At 39.9% G+C, this 19,644-nt stretch overlaps 1 protein-coding gene across 1 annotated transcript; it reads left to right on the plus strand.

Annotated features, from left to right (window-relative positions):
• Positions 1-366: 366 nt before the first annotated feature.
• Positions 367-19,384, plus strand: LOC310820426 (uncharacterized protein). Its single transcript, XM_083692038.1, has 7 exons — positions 367-425; positions 3,465-3,517; positions 4,282-4,346; positions 4,701-4,875; positions 15,196-15,332; positions 15,522-15,598; positions 16,581-19,384. The coding sequence occupies exons 1-7, from the start codon at positions 387-389 to the stop codon at positions 16,692-16,694; spliced, it is 660 nt and encodes a 219-aa protein (XP_083548164.1). The 5' UTR covers positions 367-386; the 3' UTR covers positions 16,695-19,384.
• The last annotated feature ends 260 nt before the right edge of the window (positions 19,385-19,644 follow it).

A 19,644-nucleotide genomic window follows, 5' to 3' on the forward strand; every position in this document is an offset into this window, starting at 1 on the left:
ACAATGGATTAGTGTGGTCAGGGCTTTTTTTCTTTTCTTTTTTTTTTATTACACATAACATTTTGTTACACCGTTTGCCAGATCAACAAACATCAGCTGAGAGACATTTCCCTGCTGTATCATTGACCTGTCTATCCTTGACCTGGTGAATGAGGTGTTTTACTGTACTTGTCACAAAGCATCATCATAGATAGGACAGAAGCACTGAAACGGATCAGGTGGGGATCAGCATTTGACAGGTCAAAGGAACAAAGAACCCTGCTACCATGGTTTTGCCTCACTGTGACATCATAGAGGGTGTTACTACATTCCATAAAGAACAGAGGGACGGTCTTGCAATAAACGTTTAAAACTTTCTATGCTAGTGGCCATATGGACTCGACCTGATGAAGTTGATATTTGGAACAGCTCTCCACAACGCAGGGGTGAGTCCCTCGTAGTGCAGACCGAATTGTTGGGCCTTTGTGTGATGTAATTCTGTATATCTGTTTATCATTCTTTATGGTTGGGTGCTAGTGCACAAATCAGTTGTTCAGATATGAAAGACTGGACAACCTCAAGAAAATCTTGGGCGTATCCATTTCCATCAACAACTGCGCATGTTATTCCAAAGGCAGCTGCCTGCTGCCTCTGTGTCTCCAAAGTCACTATCCTTCCAAGGTATCGTTTTTGTTTGAAGGTAACTGAATCTGATTTGAGACAGAATCGAAGGTAGCAGCTACATCATACATGTTTGCACTTCACACATGGAAAGAAACATGATTCTTGTTGCTAGGCTACCGTATACAGTGCATTAGCTGGTAAACTAGCTAGCAAAAATTTATGATTATGCCAACACAAATTTAGTAGGCACTTCTATGCTAGTAACAGAGCAGTTTGCTAGTATTAGGGGGCAACATACATTATGTTGTAGTGGAAGATATCCTCATTTTCACTGTTCGGTGGATTTCATCTGCCATTATAAATATATATGGGATATCCTACCTGGCAAAGGATGCATGGTATGGTGCCTTCAATATTGCCCTAATGAAGGCACCTTAGCAGGCATCATTTTAGGGTACCATCTGAATGGGACATGCCTAAAAATGCAGATTGTAACTTCCTGCCTAACTGGAGAGATGGAGAGAACAAGAATAGATAGATAAGAGAGAACAAGAATAGATAGATAAATAGATAGATAAACAAAAAGTCAAACAAAAGCACAGTCAGTATAAACAACAATACAAATTGTTAAAGATGAAGGTTGCTTTCGAAAAATGCTATCACAGAAAGCAAAATTGATCGATTAAACTGCAACATCGGCTGCAAACGTGAGCTCTGATAACTCTAATTCCTACACTGAACAGTGCAAAATATATGCCTTGAAAATATGGGGTAATGTTTTTCAGACTATTACTTTGGCTTTACAATAGCCTACGTACAGTTTATGCTGGGATGGGGATGGAACTCGAATATCAAATAAAACATTTTTTATCACACTCAACAATCTGTTTTAAATAGCCATATTTACAGTCTCCTATGGAGCTTTCTATACAAATTTGCTGTCTTTGTCAACAGAGATTTTCGTTTACATGGTATTCTTTGATTGTGATGCAATCACTTTACCCACTTTACGTATTGAAAGCACTGATCAGCAACTGGTCAAGACCGATGCTCTCGAATATGCTCATAAATCCTGCGTGTACGTAAAATCCCATCTCAAATTTTGCTCAACTCAACACTGCCTGTCAGCACGATACATAATGTCATATTGTTCTTATGTTAGCTCAACGGAAAACATTTATTTTGACAGCAAATGATTATGGTTGTGCCTAACATGCCTGTAGTGACGAGCCGCCAATTGACCGTAGATTACCATGGTCTGAACTGCCAATAGACTGTATTAACCCTAGATTAACATCTTCTGAACTGCATACCAAAAAGTGAAGAAAAAACCCCTGCAACGTTGGGGAATAATTAAAATATTATACCAAGGCCACTGGAATTGCGGTTCTTTTGAGCCCAAAATTACGCCCATAATTGCTGGATGAGATCCCTGCACCCAGCACAACAATTTAACCTGCAACACCAGAAATGTGAACAGTTGCACACCTGGATGCAGAATAAATATCCATCCCAGTCTGTTTCTGCATTGAACTTCAAATGTATCAATTCCTGATTTGAACAACAGTTGTTTTATGTTGAGAGTCCTGTCGAATTTCAATATCTTCGGAGTTGGGCCTTTGCCCTTAACCTCCAAATATATAAAAAGGACTGTATTTTGGTTTATCATCTTGTTTCTCAAACAGGTACCGCTATTGTATTGTATCAATGTGTCTATTACATTATCACACTATGAAGCTGAGTGAATATCTTTTTAGCGTCCAAACAGCATTGAAACCTATAATTTTAGGCACTAAAAATGGACTCCAATCGTTTACGTCGACGCTGCACTTTAGCAGGCTAAATTGATTACAATTGGAGTCTATCAACTAACTCACGACCGTGGTGTAGCAGACCTGTTAGAGTAATATAATGTAGTCTAGATGGTACATGGGATTGGTCTCATAGTTAGTTAGTAAGTTAGTTAGTTAGTTAGTTAGTTAGTTTGTTAGTTTGTTTGTTTGTTTGTTTGTTTGTTTATTATGAGCTATTTTAACACATATTCAAATAATCATAATTATTTAAATCATAATCTAATACTCAGGACAAATTCGGGCAAAACTAATTTACATTGTCAAAAGAAAGTGCCTGCAAGAGTGAAGTTTTCACAAGGTATGGTTAATGATGTAACATTAGTTAAATTGGATTACATCACACACTACAGCTTTATTAATCCACTCCAAACTCTATGGAATAATTTAAGATAGGCAAAGTGGAGGGCACGTTATTGCCCACAATAATGTATTGTTGTAAGTCAAAATAGTAACAAAATGAGTGTGTTGTCTCACTATTTAGACTATCTAAGTCTTGTGGTGTTTATTTGGTAAAACAAATCATAGCAATGCTGGGTTAGGGTTAGGGTTAGGGTTAATCCTAACCCTAGGGAATTTATAGTGCTTTTACCCGAAGGTCACAACCCACTGTACAGGATATACAACACAACTACAGCTGTAATTGTCCCCCACAATGAAATTAGGGAGGGGACTGTGGATTGGTCTCCGTCCGTTCGTATGATCGCATGTCACATGTCATATCTCAGACCACTGGGACAATTTTGATGAAACTTGGGTGAATGCCCACAAAAATCTTGCCCACAAAATTACATTGATTGGCCCAAGGGGGTGCTATAGTAAACAACTGAAATTCTGAAATTGCACTGATTGGCCCAACAGGGATGCGACATGGGGGCCAACATGTTTACTGTAGACTTGTTTCTGGTTGATGTGGTGCCCTATGTCGTGCCTGCCTTACACAGTAAATGAATGTCCAGATTCCAAAACAGTGAAAGAATATTTAATATTTGTATATTCTCTTATACACAGGCCATGTGGAGGGAGACCTGGGATAGTCATGGGACCTCAGCATTGGACCAGAGGTAGGAGAGAGACTTTGGTAATTTCTGGCCAAATTATGTGAATTTCTCTGTGTTGGTCCGTAAACTGGATGATAATGAAGCATATTTCAGTATGCTAGAAACAGATTCAAATGTCCAGAATGAAATTCAAATGTCCTGAATGAACAGCTGCTCCAAATTATTCTTGGATATGCAGAATTTTTGAGCCAACATTTTAATTTTTAGAATTGTGACAATCCATATCTTTCTGAATGTTGTTTAATACTGTATAATACCTACCATTGGGAACTCTACTATACAATCCCTCTAAGAATCAGTCTCAATGACAAAGCCTTGCACAGAACAAGAAGCGTTAGAATTTGTTCTATGCTATTGTATACTCTCTGAGGGGTCTGTGATTTGTAGAGCAGCATGTCCTGTATAGAAGGGTTGGACACTTGAGTTAGAAATTGGCTGACCTGTAGCGTGTGCTGGACTACTTCTCAGAAATCTTTTGCCATCTGTACTGAAAGTATGATGTAGTGATGGCATAGGCATGCCAATGTTTAAATCAATGTCAACTCTCTCCATCCGGGGTACTCTTGTACTGTGAGGAAGCATGTTTTAACAGAAATAAAAAAATAATGTATTCTGAATTTGTTTAATGTTGATTTGTTTTCATGTTTATTTAATGAATCCAAATGATCATTCCTCCCTGCAAAAATAATGTATTTTGGTCTCAAGACTTGAAAGTTAAGTTTTTTTTTAAGTTAAGTGTTTTTATGTCTTCACATCTCTCCGCACAGGCAGACCGAGGTGAAGAGGCCTGCCACAGCAGCAGCCCGGTACAGAAACCAACACGAAGAAATGGGTGTGCATATTTCTGGTTGCATTTATAGTGAACATGTACAGTATTCAGTAAACATGTGTTCAGTAAACATGTTGTCCCCTATGAATGATTCCAACAGTGCCATGACATTCAAACAAACAAATTCTATTCAGCTTCTACAGTAGGTATTCAATCATTTTAGGTGTAATTATAGGCTTCTCCACGCTGGTTTGGTTGTGTCTGATCTGTAAATAAGACGTGCTAACATAGTGCTAAATAAAGACATCTCTGGAAGCGTAGTGCGGAAAAGCTGCTATTTACAACCATTGAATACCAGCCCTACTTACACAGATACCAAATTCAGAATAACATGATAAATGTTGAATGTCCTTGCAGGTAGAGCCAAAACGCCTGTTGATGCCTGGCGTCCTTTGTCTGCGGAGGCTGTTCACACCACAGATATATGGCACTCACTGATTAAGGACCTGGTGGAGGAGACCATCCCTTGCAGTACACAGGAGAGGAAAAACAGGCCACTTACAGCCAGGCAACACAGGGAGGAATACTCTAGGTACTGTATGTTCCTTTAAAGGTCCAATATGTAGACTTTTGCTTTAAAATTGTGCTAAATTTATTTAGTGATCAAGGAATGGGATCACAAAATAAAGAATGTTCAGTGGAGTGCTGTTTAGGTCCAAACAAAGCGCTTTCTAAAATCAGTTGTCAGTGATGAGCACTGGCCTTTACATATCTATTTTTCAGTTTGTTTTGTTATGAGGATATTTACATTTGCTGCTTTTGGAAAATGCAGCATATGTACGTTTTCACATGTTCAGTGTGGCCAAAGAGGCCAGCAAAGCGAACAACTCCATACCTTACCTTGAACTACTTTGAGAGTGGGAAAAAAACAGTTCAATAGAATGCATATAACAGGTTTCCAGGATGAAGCAAAAACAATTCTTCATGTGTTGATTCATGTGCTTAAACAAAATAATGTTTACAGTGTGAAACAGAATCAATAAAGAATGTAAGAATGTTTCCCACTGCGCAAGACAAATCCTATGTATTAGTTATCCTAGCATGCCTTATCTACTATCTACCGTATCCCTTATCCCTGATGTTTGTCATCACCTTGACAACATTAAAGAGTTTATTGGTGTGGTCATGCTGTTTTACTACTGTGTAACAATGATTGTAATTGCCATGATGTTGTGGCAGTCTGCCTTACCTACAGGTGTTAGTGTTTCCACGTTTCCACCAATCTGTGTGCGTCTCCTCCCCTCATCACTAAGGCAGAGTTGCAGCAGATGTGGTTGTGGCCACCTACCAATGGAAATGCTCCCCTCCCCTATAAAATAGCAGGAGTGAGAACAGCTCACGTGATCTTTTTCTGTCTGTGTTTGTCTAGGCAAACACTGGCCACCCTCCGAGCGCCATTGCAGTACTCAGTGCAAGCTACTTTTTGTTTTTGTGTGCTGAATATTGTGTGTGTTGTGTATGTGTGTGTGATGTGGGCCAAGTCCATCCAAAAGATCCAGTCGTTCCCCATTTTCTCCCTATTTAATTTATTCTCCTTTATATGTCAAACAGGAATAAATAATCTAAGTTGGTTACAAACAGAAAGAAACCAAGGTGACTGGAATTTGTATCTTTATCTAAACAAACACAAGTAAAGTCAATAGTTGAAAAGATAGAAAGAATAAAAACAATTGAGTGTAGCTGAGGGGAAAGTTTTGCCCTCCTTCATTTACAGCAGGAGTGTCAAACTAATTTTGGTTGTGGGCCACATTGGACCAAATGCAACCACACACAGGCCGGAAAAAAACAATACATTTGAGATAAAAATAGATTTATTAACCAATAATCAACCAATAAAAATTAATTAACCGGGCACTCAAGTGGCGTAGCACACTAAAGCGCATACCATATCATCGCAAGGTCCCTGGTTCGATTCCGGCCATCGACATATCCTGCATGTCATCCCTCCTCTCTCTCACCCATCCTTCCTGTCAATCTCTACTATCTCTATCCCAATTAAACAGAAATGCCCTAAAAACATATTAAAAAAATAAAAATTAACCAATATACTTACACTCATCGGCCACTTTATTAGGTACATCTGTTCAACTGCTCTTCAACGCAAATATCTAATCAGCCAATCACATGGTAGCAACTCAATGCATTCAGGCATGTAGACATGGTCAAGACGACCTGCTGAAGTTCAAACCGAGCATCAGAATGGGGAAGAAAGATGATTTACGTGACTTTGAATGTGGCATGGTTGGTGGTGCCAGACGGGCTGGTCTGAATATTTCAGAAACTGCTGATCTACTGGGATTTTCACGCAAACCATCTCTAGGGTTTACAGAGAATGGTCCGAAAAAGAGAAAATATCCAGTGAGCGGCAGTTCTCTGGGCGAAAATGCCTTGTTGATGCCAGAGGTCAGGGGAGAATGGCCAGACTGGTTCGAGATGATAGAAAGGCAATAGTAACTCAAATAACCACTCGTTACAACCAAGGTATGCAGAAGACCATCTCTGAATGCACAACACGTCGAACCTTGAAGCAGATGGGCTACAGCAGCAGAAGACCACACCGGGTGCCACTCCTGTCAGCTAAGAAAAGGAAACTGAGGCTACAATTCGCACGGGCTCACCAAAATTGGACAATAGAAGATTGGAAAAACGTTGCCTGGTCTGATGAGTCTCGATTTCTGCTGCAACATTCAGATAGTAGGGTCAGAATTTGCTGTAAACAACATGAAAGCATGGATCCATCCTGCCTTGTATCAACGGTTCAGGCTGGTGGTGGTGGTGTAATGGTGTGGGGGATATTTTCTTGGCACACTTTGGGCCCCTTAGTACCAATTGAGCATTGTTTAAACGCCACAGCCTACCTGAGTATTGTTGCTGACCATGTCCATCCCTTTATGACCACAGTGTACCCATCTTCTGATGGCTACTTCCAAGCAGGATAACGCGCCATGTCACAAAGCTCACATCATCTCAAACTGGTTTCTTGAGCATGACAATGAGTTCATTGTACTCCAATGGCCTCCACAGTCACCAGATCTCAATCCAATAGAGCACCTTTGGGATGTGGTGGAACGGGAGATTCGCATCATGGATGTGCAGCCAACAAATCTGCAGCAACTGCGTGATGCTATCATGTCAATATGGACCAAAATCTCTGAGGAATGTTTCTAGCACCTTGTTGAATCTATGCCACAAAGAATTAAGGCAGTTCTGAAGGCAAAAGGGGGTCCAACCCGGTACTAACAAGGTGTACCTAATAAAGTGGCCGGTGAGTGTATAAGTCCATTACAAGCATTTTTTAATATTACATTACCAAGTACAATATTTAGCTGTAAGTACAGCAGGAGTCAAACCTTTTTTTCATGTCCTCCAATCAGGGGAGGAGGTGGTAGGAATTAAAAAAAACAAATAAAAAATAGACATTATGCAAGTAATATTCCTATTTCAAAGCTAATCTATTCTGATTGGACCACCCGACAGGCTGTATTTTTGACACCCCTGATTTACAGTATTTTCAGCTTTATTGAAAGGTCATGTTTTAAATATTTAGATTATTGAGGAGGCATTATTATTATGTATTGTCTTAATAGCACTGTCCGTCTTTTATTAGTGGGCTTGCTTCAGCAAGTGTTCAATCAGTTGTGAGTTTTGAAAGTTGAGCACATACTGTACATCTGATGTTAGCATCAAAGTGACTGAATGATGGTTCTTGCCATACAGATGCAGCATTTATGAAATTACACTGATTGGCCGAATTTTTACAGAACTATTATGAAAGATGTGTCTTGCCATAAAGATTGTTTAGGTGACGCCAATTCATCATTAAAAATGTCATAATAGGTACAGAAGCAGTGTGCCTGGCTTTTTTTCGTTTGATAAGACATGGCCACTAATGCAGTAGGCCTATAGCCTAAGGGGCTGTCCCCACCAAACACGCTTTTGCGCATGGTGCTTATTTGATCCGTTTATCAGTCTATCCCTTAGGGGTCAGCTTCTTACAGCTTTGCATTGATTTCTTAAAATGTTACTCCCAAATAAATTCATAAGGCTATACAGTACCAGTCAAAAGTTTGAACACACCTTCTCATTCAATGGTTTTTCTTTCTTTTTTAAAAATTATTTTCTACATTGTAGATTAATATTGAAGACATCAAAACTATGAAGGAATATGGAATATGGAATTCCCAAAAAGGTGTTAAACAAACCAGAATATGTTTTATATTTTAGATTCTTCAAAGTAGCCACCTTTTGCTTTGATGACAGCTTTGCACGCTCTTGGCATTCTCTCAATCAGCTTCAGAGGTAGTCACCTGGAATGGTTTTCCAACAGTCTTGAAGGAGTTTCCAGGGGTGCTGAGCACTTGTTGGCTGCTTTGCCTTCACTCTGCGGTCCAACTCATCCCAAACCATCTCAATTGGGTTTAGGTTGGGTGATTGTGGAGGCCAGGTCATCTGACACAGCACTCCATCACTCTCCTTCTTGGTCAAATAGCCCTTACATAGCCTGGAGGTGTATTTGGGGTCATTGTCCTGTTGAAAAACTAATTATGGTCCCACTAAGCGCAAACCAGTTGGGATGGCATGTCGCTGCAGAATCTTGTGGTAGCCATGCTTGTTAAGTGTACCTTGAATTTTGAATGAATCACCAACAGTGTCACCAGCAAAGCACCCCCACACCATCACACCTCCTCCTCCATGCTTCACGGTGGGAACCACACATGTAGAAACCATCCGCTCACCTTTTCTGCGTCTCACAAAGACAAGGGTGGAACCAAAAACAAATTTGGACTCATCAGACCAAAGTACAGATTTCCACTGGTCTAATGTCCATTCCTTGTGTTTCTTGGCCCAAGCAATTCTCTTCTTCTTGTTGTTCTTCCTCAGTAGTGGCTTCTCGACCTGCAGCAATTCGACCATGAAGGCCTGATTCACTCAGTCTCCTCTGAACAGTTGATGTTGAGATGTGTCTGCTACTTGAACTCTGTGAAGCATTTATGTGGGCTCTAATCTGAGGTGATGTTAATTTGCGGTTTCTGAGGCTGGTAACTCTAATGAACTTATCCTCTACCGCAGAGGTAACTCTTGGTCTTCCTTTCCTGGGGCGGTCCTCATGAGAGCCAGTTTCATCATAGCATTTGATGGTTTTCGCAACTGCACTTGACATTCAAAGTTGTTGACATTTTCCAGATTGACTGACCTTCATGTCTTTAATGATGGACTGTCATTTCTCTTTACTTAGTTGAGTGGTTCTTGCCATAATATGGATTAGAACAGTAGTCGAATAGGGCTATTCACTGTATAGAACAATCTATAAACCAACCCTACCTCTGCACAACACAACTGATGGTCTCAAACACATTAAGAAGGCAAGAGATTCCACAAATTAACTCTTGACAAGGCACACCTGTTAATTGAAAACCATTCCAGGTGACTACCTCATGAATCTGATTGAGAGAATGCCAGAAGTGTGCAAAGCTGTCATCACTTTTTTGTTTACTACATAATTCCATATGTGTTCTTTCATAGTTTTGATGTCTTCAGTATTAATCTACAAGGTAGAAAATAATAAAACATAAAGAAAAACCATTGAATGAGAAGGTGTGTCCAAACTTTTGACTGGTGCTGTATGTCTGCATTAGTCTACACTTCTAGCTCTCAACTTTTCACACTATTTTTAATGATGAATTTGCGTCACCTCGAAACCTTCATAAACTACTATTTATCCATCTAACATTCTATCCATCCAACCAACCAACCAACCAAACATTTACATTTTAGACATTTAGAAGAAGAATATACAGGAGCATGTTGTCGCTGTGATGTTCGCTGCACGGGATAAGTGGTTGTCAAGGATCACCCCAAGATTCTTGGCTGTCTGTGAGGAGGTCACAGTAGAGTTCTCTACTGTAATGGAGAAGTCTTGGAGACCATCTATAACTTTATTCACTACCATCATAAGAGGATCTCACTTTCTTTCAACTACCCAGCAAATCTATCTATCGATCGAAAACACAAAGTTTCTTCTGGAACTTATCTTTCTAGTTTTGAGTTGTTACCTTTTGATTTCTGTGTGGTTGGGTAAACAACCTGGCAGCCAACCGATAGAAGTCGTTCTTAGACCCAGGACCGCAGAAATGTGTAATTGTTACATTGTGTTACGGTGATAAGTACCACCTAGTATTACTGTTGTCGGATGTGTTGGTGATGAAGATGATAAGGATGATAATGGTGATGATGATGATAGTAATGGTGATGATGGTGGTGATTGCAATGCTTTACTGTAGTTCCACAGGGAGTGTGCAGATCGTTGATGTCCAGCTGAAGGGGCTATTTGTAAGGCTAGGGAACTTCTCCCAGAGAGAACAAGACATTGGGAGTTTCTGTCTGCAGCAGGACTTAGCGGGACGTCCCATCGCAGAGTTCCGCTTCCCTCCAAGAACACTATTCAAGCCATCTAGCTTTGTAACGGTAGGTCAATGAGGTCACAGCCATTATTAGTACGTTGGTGAAAAGTGGCATCATTAAAAAGGTTTTTACAGGAGTGTTTTTTAAAATGTATTTATGTCAAAGGTCCAGTATGTAACATTCAAGCTTTCTGAAAGCTTCCTAATGGTTGTAATGACTATGTTTAATCGGCAGCGATCAAGGAATGAGATCCCTTGAAATAAATATTTCATTGACAAACACTGTTGTAATGGAGTGTCCTACCCAACACTCAGTTTGCATGTAATGGGGATGTTTGGAGGGATGTTCTAGGGGAGTGGACTCACCAATTTCTGCCATTCTGTCTCTGGTGCCGCCTCTTTGAATCGTGCGTGAATTCAAAGAAACACAACAGCTAATGTCTGACACTGCAATTCCATTTTGGGGGTTTATATTTTTGTTAGGGAGGATGTTGTTGTTTGGAACTTTGACCTGAATTTCACCATGGTGGCCAGAGGTGGCTGATTTCCAACAAATTTACGCCCTGCTCCTTTAAAGTCAAAATCCCTATTTCGAAATCCAAACTTAAGCCCGGTCACATAAAGTTGTGGAATGAAGTACAATACCCCTCTCAAAGATCTAGCCTGTAATATTTAAATGGGAGTATTAAATATATTTTGAAGTACATGGATTGTTTATGTTGTTGTTTGTAAACATTGGAGTAAAACAACCTTATATTTTGGGTTATGATGGGGTAAGCTAGAACGTTGTACTATGCCCATGAGCCATCTAAGTTATATTCTTCAACAATCAATGTAACCAAAAACGGCTTTACGGATTGAGGCTTTGAAGTTAAACAACCTGTAAAAGCCCAATCTTGTTCTTAATATCTCTGTCCTAGGTCTGGTCTGAAGGTTCTGGAAGGATGACACAAAACCCGGAGGACTTTCTTTGGGCAGGGCTACAGCAAATAATGTTGGGACCAGAGTGCACCACAGTCCTATGCAACAAAAATGGCCAAGTGAGTACATTTTAAGGAATAACGTAGAGGGATTACACACTATTCAGTTGCACAGACAAAAACAGCGAAAACCCTTTCTGATCAATCTTGTGCAACAACTGCCTTATGTGTAATGTCTTTGGATGGTTAGGCCATAGCATGGTACACGCCTGCGTGCTGTACTGCGGTAAGGCCGCGCCAAGCCTGGGCCGGGAGGGATGTGATAGCAGAGAGCAGTAGGAAGGTGATGTCATCACAAGAAGAGACAGGTAGTCCTGCTACTGAGGTCAACTGCCCTGACAACGCAACCTTTCTTCTGGTCAAAAGGTAATTCCTGATATAACCGTGTGATGTCAGAGCAATTATAATATAACCACCATACTACTATCTATGGGATAACATTGCAACAAAACTTTGATTGAAGCAGCAAGGTTGTATTTTGTATAAGTATCAGAACTAGTGAACCCAAGTGCAGCACACATAGTCGGGACACAGGTATAAAATAATATAGATATTTAATAAAGAACAAAACAGGGAAAGGGTAACGGGGTGACTGGGTACGCAGGTGGGCAGGGCAGGCAGAGCAGACAGGGCAGGAGGGCAGGGCGGGCAGGGGAGGTAGGCGGGAAGATCAGACTTACCACAAAATTACCACATTCCAACAATTTATGAGAATTGACTGCATGGCCAATAATGGCCAAAAAATAGTGGTGCGTGTTGGCATAGGCTCCTGCCTGATTGTAGTGCAGGTTTGGATGAGTTGGGATTGATATACTGACAAATATATGCAACACTCTCATGATCAGAGCTGATTATTGGGTCCGAATGGTGCACTCGGGTGAATCAGCTGTAAGCCTTGTGTCTTTACCTGAGACCCGGTCATTTCATGCTTTTCCCTCGCACTAACCACTACGTTATCCTCCCATCAACTGGAATGTGATCAAGAACATCAGTGTTGAATAAAAATCAAATGACACAAACCAGCACATTGTGGCCATGGTGGCCACTGTTAATAAATGGGTGGGGAAAGGTGAAGGGGTAATTAAATGTCTGTGTGTGCTTGCTTGAACTCTGCTTACAACAAAGCTCAAAACGTTTCCGATTACCAAACAAAAGCGTGACAATTTATCTAGCACGCTCTCCCCCTTCAAACAATCCCTCAAAACCATGATACAAAATAAATGCATTATTATTATTATTACATTGTGTGAACGAGAGAAGGCTGCCCTTACTGAAAATGTGGATGTTCACACCCTATTATGACGGTTTTAATGATAACAACTGTAGGCTACTTTTCTATCCAGTCTCAATCCCAATGAAACCCAAAATCCTTACTCCTGTCTCACATGAAAATTCCTAACTTCAATCTGTAATCAATATGTTACATTATTAAAGCCGACTTGCATTTATTAATGTCAGACTGCGCTAAACCATTTCCCAGTTTCTTTACGCTGTGAGAGAATGCATGATGACGGTATGAGAGTAGATAGGAGTTGGTCCCATTGGTTGATCCTTGTTAAAATAACCTGATATTTAAACCATTTCCATTTCTCTCCATCTCTGCAATTCATGAGCTGCTATGATAGATTGGCAAAATTAAGTTTATCTGATTAAGGCAAACCATTCTCTTTTCAAACATCCTTTACAGCTTGTCACCACCTTGTGGTGTCCAGGCATTTGTCACAGCCATCTTCTCATGTCCTATATAGGCTACTTTTCTATGTAGTCTCAATCCCACTGAAAGAGCCAGAAAGCTGTCCTTCACTATGGACCCCTGAACTCTTGCACCACACCACATTCCACATTAGTTTACTGTTCAGCACCTGATCAGCCAGAGGAGGATGGGTCCCCATGGAGTCTGGTTCCTCTCAAGGTTTCTTCCTCTGAGGGAGTTTTTCCTTGCCACTGTGCCCTATATTTTTCTCCCCTCTGGGAAGTTGTTTTCCTTGGATTACTCCTGGGGGGTCTATGATGGTGTTAGATCATATTGTTTGTATTGTATTTATTGATTATACTGTTTAGTATTATTTTTGTTGTGAATCACTTTGTGACATTTGTCTATGTAAAAAGCGCGATACAAAAAAACTTGATTGATTGATTGAAATCTTGCAATCTGAAATTTTCAGGTAAATCTAATGAATTACACTCTAATGAATATGCAAGATAGTGGGCGGCAACGACCCCCCCATCCGTGCTCAGTGGAACAATGGTGAACAGCCACAGAGCAGCTCCAACAGCGTTGATGTACTGTAGACTTGAATTAATATACCTTTACCTTCCCTCCTCTGTTATCCTGCCTGTATAATGTATTTATTTTACATTTTAGCATTGTTAGAATTTAGAAATTACAAATAGACCGCCAACGTACCGCCAAGTAATTAGAATTCCCCCAAGCGCAAATCTGTCTCTCCTCACTGATGATAATGCCATCGAAACTCACGTCGGAACAGTGAAAGAAACATTGCACAAAACAAAATAGCAAGAATAGCAAGGCGGGAAGGTTTGTTTTATTCGGCGCCAACCTGGAAGTGTCTCACTAATATAGGCTATTATTTAAGAGGACATAGGGAGATACCATGCCCCACACCAAAATTCAGTTTATCGTAAACATATGCCTACTGTAACGCAAACAAAATACCCAAAACTGACCCGGTCCATATTAATTGTCCGAAATTCGAGCCGACCCAAATTTGTAGTTGAAGTATAAGGACCAGGATAAGCGTGGATAAACAAACACTGATGTCATTGCGTAAATGTGCATAGCCTGAGGGTACAGTAGTGTCAACAAATAGCTATTATCAACAAACTAACAGTATCTTGTATGTATTTACACATGTATTCCTTGTCATTATTGTTTCACATTATTTTGTGCTTGTCATCAAGCGTTATTGGCGCGTTATTGGCACTTCTATTGGTGCCCTGGTCAGGTGAACTAGTGGGTTAAGGAAGAAAACGTTTGGACTTTTGGACAATTACTATGATAACTGATAATGACACCTACAATGACACCTATTGCTCCCTAAAATTAATGCTTAGGATGGCTGTGTAAATAACCAGATCAACATATCCCTTTGGCTATTATGCAGCGTGTAGAGAGCTACGAGGAAAGGATGGCCACATATCGTTCTCTTTCCCCTGTTCTGCACGATGATCATTCCATCATTGCTAAAATGTCTCTCTCATTTCCGCTTGGTCAGAGAATAATAGGGTACTTTGCACTTGTTATCAAGCGTTATTGGTGTTTCTCTTTGTGCCCAAACATCCTTCACAGCTCGTCACCACCTTGTGGTGGCTTTCAGCAGCACTTCACAAGTCTTCACAACTTGTGTCTGCTGCAGCAGTGGCATTGAGGTAGACCACCGTTGCCATGGTAGTATGAACCTTTTAAACACTGGCCTACTGTATAGTGGTGAGGTGTGCATTTTCCCACAGGAAGAAGCCAATGTTGAGAGTAACCTATAGTCCATGGACGCAGAATCCATCATCCATAACCCACCCCGCCTGCTTTTCCTGTGCTCCACTGGACTTCAGGGCCCAGCCCCAGGGCAGTCCTGCCAGGCCTCACACCGGTACAGACCTCAATGGTTGCAGTCAGTGCCATCACAACCTAACCTTAAAGTCACACATTGAATTGAATCACCATTCATGAATTTAAGAGCTTTTTTTCAATTAAGCACAAAATTTGAACATATTTTTGTATATGCCAATGACAGTGTCCATATATATACAGTAAAAACAATGCTGTTTGTATCATTCAGGTGTCCAGACCAGAAGACATATTTCCTTGCATCCCCAATGGACTGGAGTCAAGGGTGGGCCTATTCGATCAGCAGGGGTATGTAAACAATGCTACACATACTGTAATGTAATGTATGTTGCATGTGAACAGGGTTGCTGTTCTAGCTAGGGGATGTAACTGATCGTTTGTTGACATAATACATACGAGTTTAGCCCTATATACAACAGGGTTTCCAAACTCCAATACAAGGGCCCTATTTGGCATGTTTGTGTCCATTCAACCATTTACTCTTATTAACAAGACTCAATTTGACAAAATCAGTCAACCGTCTGGATTCAGAGTGACTCTTAGCACTGAAATGTCCCTGGTGAGGGTTGTCAACAACCTTCTAATGGCAGCGGGCTCTGGTTCACGTAGCTCTCTCAGGCTCCACCCACCTGAGTGCTGGCAAGACAGCTCCAGCTCTGTGGTAATTTCAGCTGTTACCTCTGACACAAATTGCCAATATGCCTGCCTTTGGACTTGCATCTGTTTTCCGTTTTACAGCCCCCTGTTGGCTAGGTAGTTGAATAAGTTTAGCTACTTAAGTGCATCGTAACGGTTACCAAAGGACATAATGATGCCTTACTGCTTACTACAATCTTCCAAAAGAAAACTCTCAAAACATTTTCAGAGTAGCTTCCCCAACACTGCTAATCTGAAACACCTGTTAAGCCAATTGTCCAAAAACTGTTGGTGTTCTGAAATAGGAGGTATGTATAAAAAGTGATGTTTCTAAATGGTCAAACGAATATTTATACAAATACCCTCAAATAAAAGCTGCCAATCTTTACTTTAACCATATATTAATTGTTCGATTGTTGGTTTGATTAACAACTGTTCATCTGTAAACAAATTACGTTACAATTTACTTGCCCGTATCCAACGAGTCATTTGTAGTTGCCTACCATCTGTATTTTACTGTTCTTTTTCGCCCCTGTCCGTCATATCATGTTGGCTACAAATGAATAAAGGTGTGTTTACCAGTGTATTCTCTATTCTGTGAACATGCTAATGCTTTTTGTTTTCTCTGCATCAGCCATGTGTAGGTGGGGTGATGTTCCTTGGCCCCCAGCCTACCTGCACCTCCTCCCTTCAGCAGTACCGCACTGCAGCCCCCCTACACAGACACACCAAGGTTATCACTGCTTAGACGCATTTAAGTCAAGAGGCATTGCTGCATAAAGACATGACTGCTGCTTCTGGACGTGGGAGGCCCATTCTACATCACATCGCCTTATGCAGTTTAACTGGACATATTTAACAGTAGCTCCATTAAAAAAAAACAATAAAATACAGTTCACATGGTCAAAATGGTAAGAAACTTAACTTGCTTGGAAATTTAACCATATTTTGTTCTGTAGTTGGAATAAGAAACATGGAATAAGAAACATTTTAATTTCCCTTTTTTTCCCTTGAGATAAGATTATTATTGTCAATAAAAAAAAACGTGTTCACTTCCATACAAAATGTGAGTCAATTGACAATACAGAATCAACAAACCAAGAAACAAATGGCAATGGTTAAGGACAACATTCAATAGGTATTCACCCCTCTGGACTTTTTCCACATTTTGTTGTGTTACAACAGGACTTTAAAATAGATTTACAGTGCCCTCCATAAGTATTGGAAAGAGGAAGCATTTTGTCTTCTTTTAACTCTATACTCCAACAGTTTGGATTTGAAATCAAATTACTATGAGGTTAAGTAGAGATTCTCAGCTTTAATTCAATGTTTTGTTTTTTCAGTTTTTCGGTTTCACCATTTAGAAATTACAACCCTTATTATTTATACATAGTCCCCCTATTTCAATTGGCTTGACAGGTGTTTCTGGTTAGTCAGGTGTGTTCCTTCACATCATTTGCACAGGCACAAGAGAGCTGTCAATGTCTAGTATTGATTCCAGCCTTTACGATTTTCTTTGGAGTCTGCTATTGGTGTCTGTCAAGATGAAGACCAAAGAGTTACATCAAGGAAGCCATTATTGGGCTGAGAAATCAGAAAGAAACTAGAAAAGAAGTTCCAGAAGAAACTTGCAATGTCTTATTTTGGTAGTGATTTTTCGATACAGGTATCAAAAAGCTTTTATCGGAGTTGATAATTTGGAGTTTTTGGCATATTTTACAGTTGAAATGAAGTGGTTCAAAAATTGCATCTTTTGGTTTCCATAGACCTCCATGTTAAAAAGTGCACTTTCAAGTTTGCAACATTTAAAAAGTTGAATAGGTATCAAAACCAAAAGGTCATAGCAACCAACACAAGTTAGACCTCTCTGCAAGTTTTAAAGTTGGATTGGTGTGAATAGCTTAAAAGTTGTAGGAGGAGTAACAGGTGGAAGAATTGGAATAATAATAATAATAAGTAGTAGTATGTCGAAGAACAATTGTTGGACTTGCTTAAGCAAGCCCACCTAACTAACATAAACATACCCAAAACCTTAGGGCTTGCCAACAACAACAGCTTGGAACATCTTCCGAAAGAAGAAAAACACTGGTGAGCTCAACCATCGCAAACGGCCTGGTAGGCAAAGGAAGACTTCTACAGTGGATGATGGAGAATGCTCACCATAATAGGAAAACCCCCAAAAGGACTGTCCCACAGATCAGGAACACTCTCCACGAGGTAGGCGTGAATGTGTCAGAGACTACCATCTGCAGAAGACTTCACTGCAAGGTGCAAACCACTAGTTTGCTAAAAAGTACCTAAACGAGCCTGGGTTCTGGAAAAAGGTGTTGTGGACAGATGAGACAAAGATTAACATGTACCAGAGTGATGGCAAGTGTTAAGTGTAGAGAAGAAAAAGCAACTACCCCAAATCCCAGGCATACCACCTCTTCTGTGAAATATAGTGGAGAGGGTGGGTGTTATGGTTTGGGCATGTATTGCTGCCACTGGAACTGGCACACTTGTCTTCACTGATGATGTAACTGCTGACAGCAGCAGCAGAATGAATTCTGAAGTGTACAGAAACATTTTTTGCTGAAGTACGAACAAATGCTTCTAATCGCATTGGACAGCGCTTCATCATGCGCTTCATCAAGACAATGAACATACTGCCATAGCAACTAGGGAATTTTTTTCAGTGCCAAAAAGTGGAAAGTTCTAGAGTTGCCAAGTCAATCTCCAGATTTAAATCCAATTGAACATGCATTTCATTTGTTGAAGAGGGAACTTAAGGGAAAAAGACCTCAAAACAAACAACAACTGAAGATGGCTGCAGTACAGGCCTGGCAGAGCATCAACAGAGAAGATACCCAGCGTCTGGTCAGGTCAATGGGTCGCAGACTTCAGGCAGTTATTGCATGCAAGGATTGTTGACCAAATACTAAACATGAGTGTTTCATTTGGACGTTATATGATTTTTTTAAATGTTTTTAAAGTGTACTTTTTAAAATGGTGAAACCAATCTGTAAGAAAAAAAACATATTTTGCTTAAAGAAGACAAAATGCTTCCTCTTTCCAATACTTCTGGAGGAATTTAGATGTTTTTGTCACTGATCTGCACAAAATACTCCATAATGTCAAAGCGCCAAGTTTTTAGAAATGTTTACAAATTAAAAATGAAAAGCTGAAATGTCACTCCTAAAATTAGCTCAAATGCAAAAATGTATTCAAGAATAAGTTAAATTGAATCCATCTGAGTGTAAGGATAATAGTTAATGTGATTTCAGAATGAATATCTTTGTTTTTATAGGGTCTCTGATTTGCATAGGAATCAATTACACACTGCGTGTATTAGGCTGTCACTTCCCTTGTATCTTGTATGGCGCAGCAGTCAGTGTTTTTGTCTTATATCTTAAATGAAACTGGTTAACTTATAGTAATATTTTTCACATTTTCAATGATTTTTAATATAAGGCAGACAAACTAAATCCTTACCTTCTCCTTTTCCAATTTCCTCTTCAATCAGTTGATTGTCATTTTGGATTTTGAATTTTGAATATTCTTTTAAAAGTTGTTTAAGTGACATAATATTTCCATCCTTCATAATATCATTGATGAAAATTATTCCCTTGTGGGTTTTTTCCAATGAGTATATTTGAGTTTAACCAGATTATTTGCTGTAATATTTGATCTGACTGTTCTGGAGGATCAAATTGAAA

Source organism: Argentina silus, assembly GCF_951799395.1.
Source record: "Argentina silus genome assembly, chromosome: 20".
NCBI lineage: Eukaryota > Metazoa > Chordata > Actinopteri > Argentiniformes > Argentinidae > Argentina > Argentina silus.

What these genes read in the sequence shown, in the direction of transcription:
- LOC310820426 (XM_083692038.1), top strand. Translation starts at nt 387, where the DNA reads ATGAAGTTGATATTTGGAACAGCTCTCCACAACGCAGGG. An exon ending in CAGCTCTCCACAACGCAGGG is followed by an intron (nt 426 to 3,464) that starts GTGAGTCCCTCG and finishes TCTTATACACAG; the next exon opens with GCCATGTGGAGGGAGACCTG. An exon ending in AAACCAACACGAAGAAATGG is followed by an intron (nt 4,347 to 4,700) that starts GTGTGCATATTT and finishes ATGTCCTTGCAG; the next exon opens with GTAGAGCCAAAACGCCTGTT.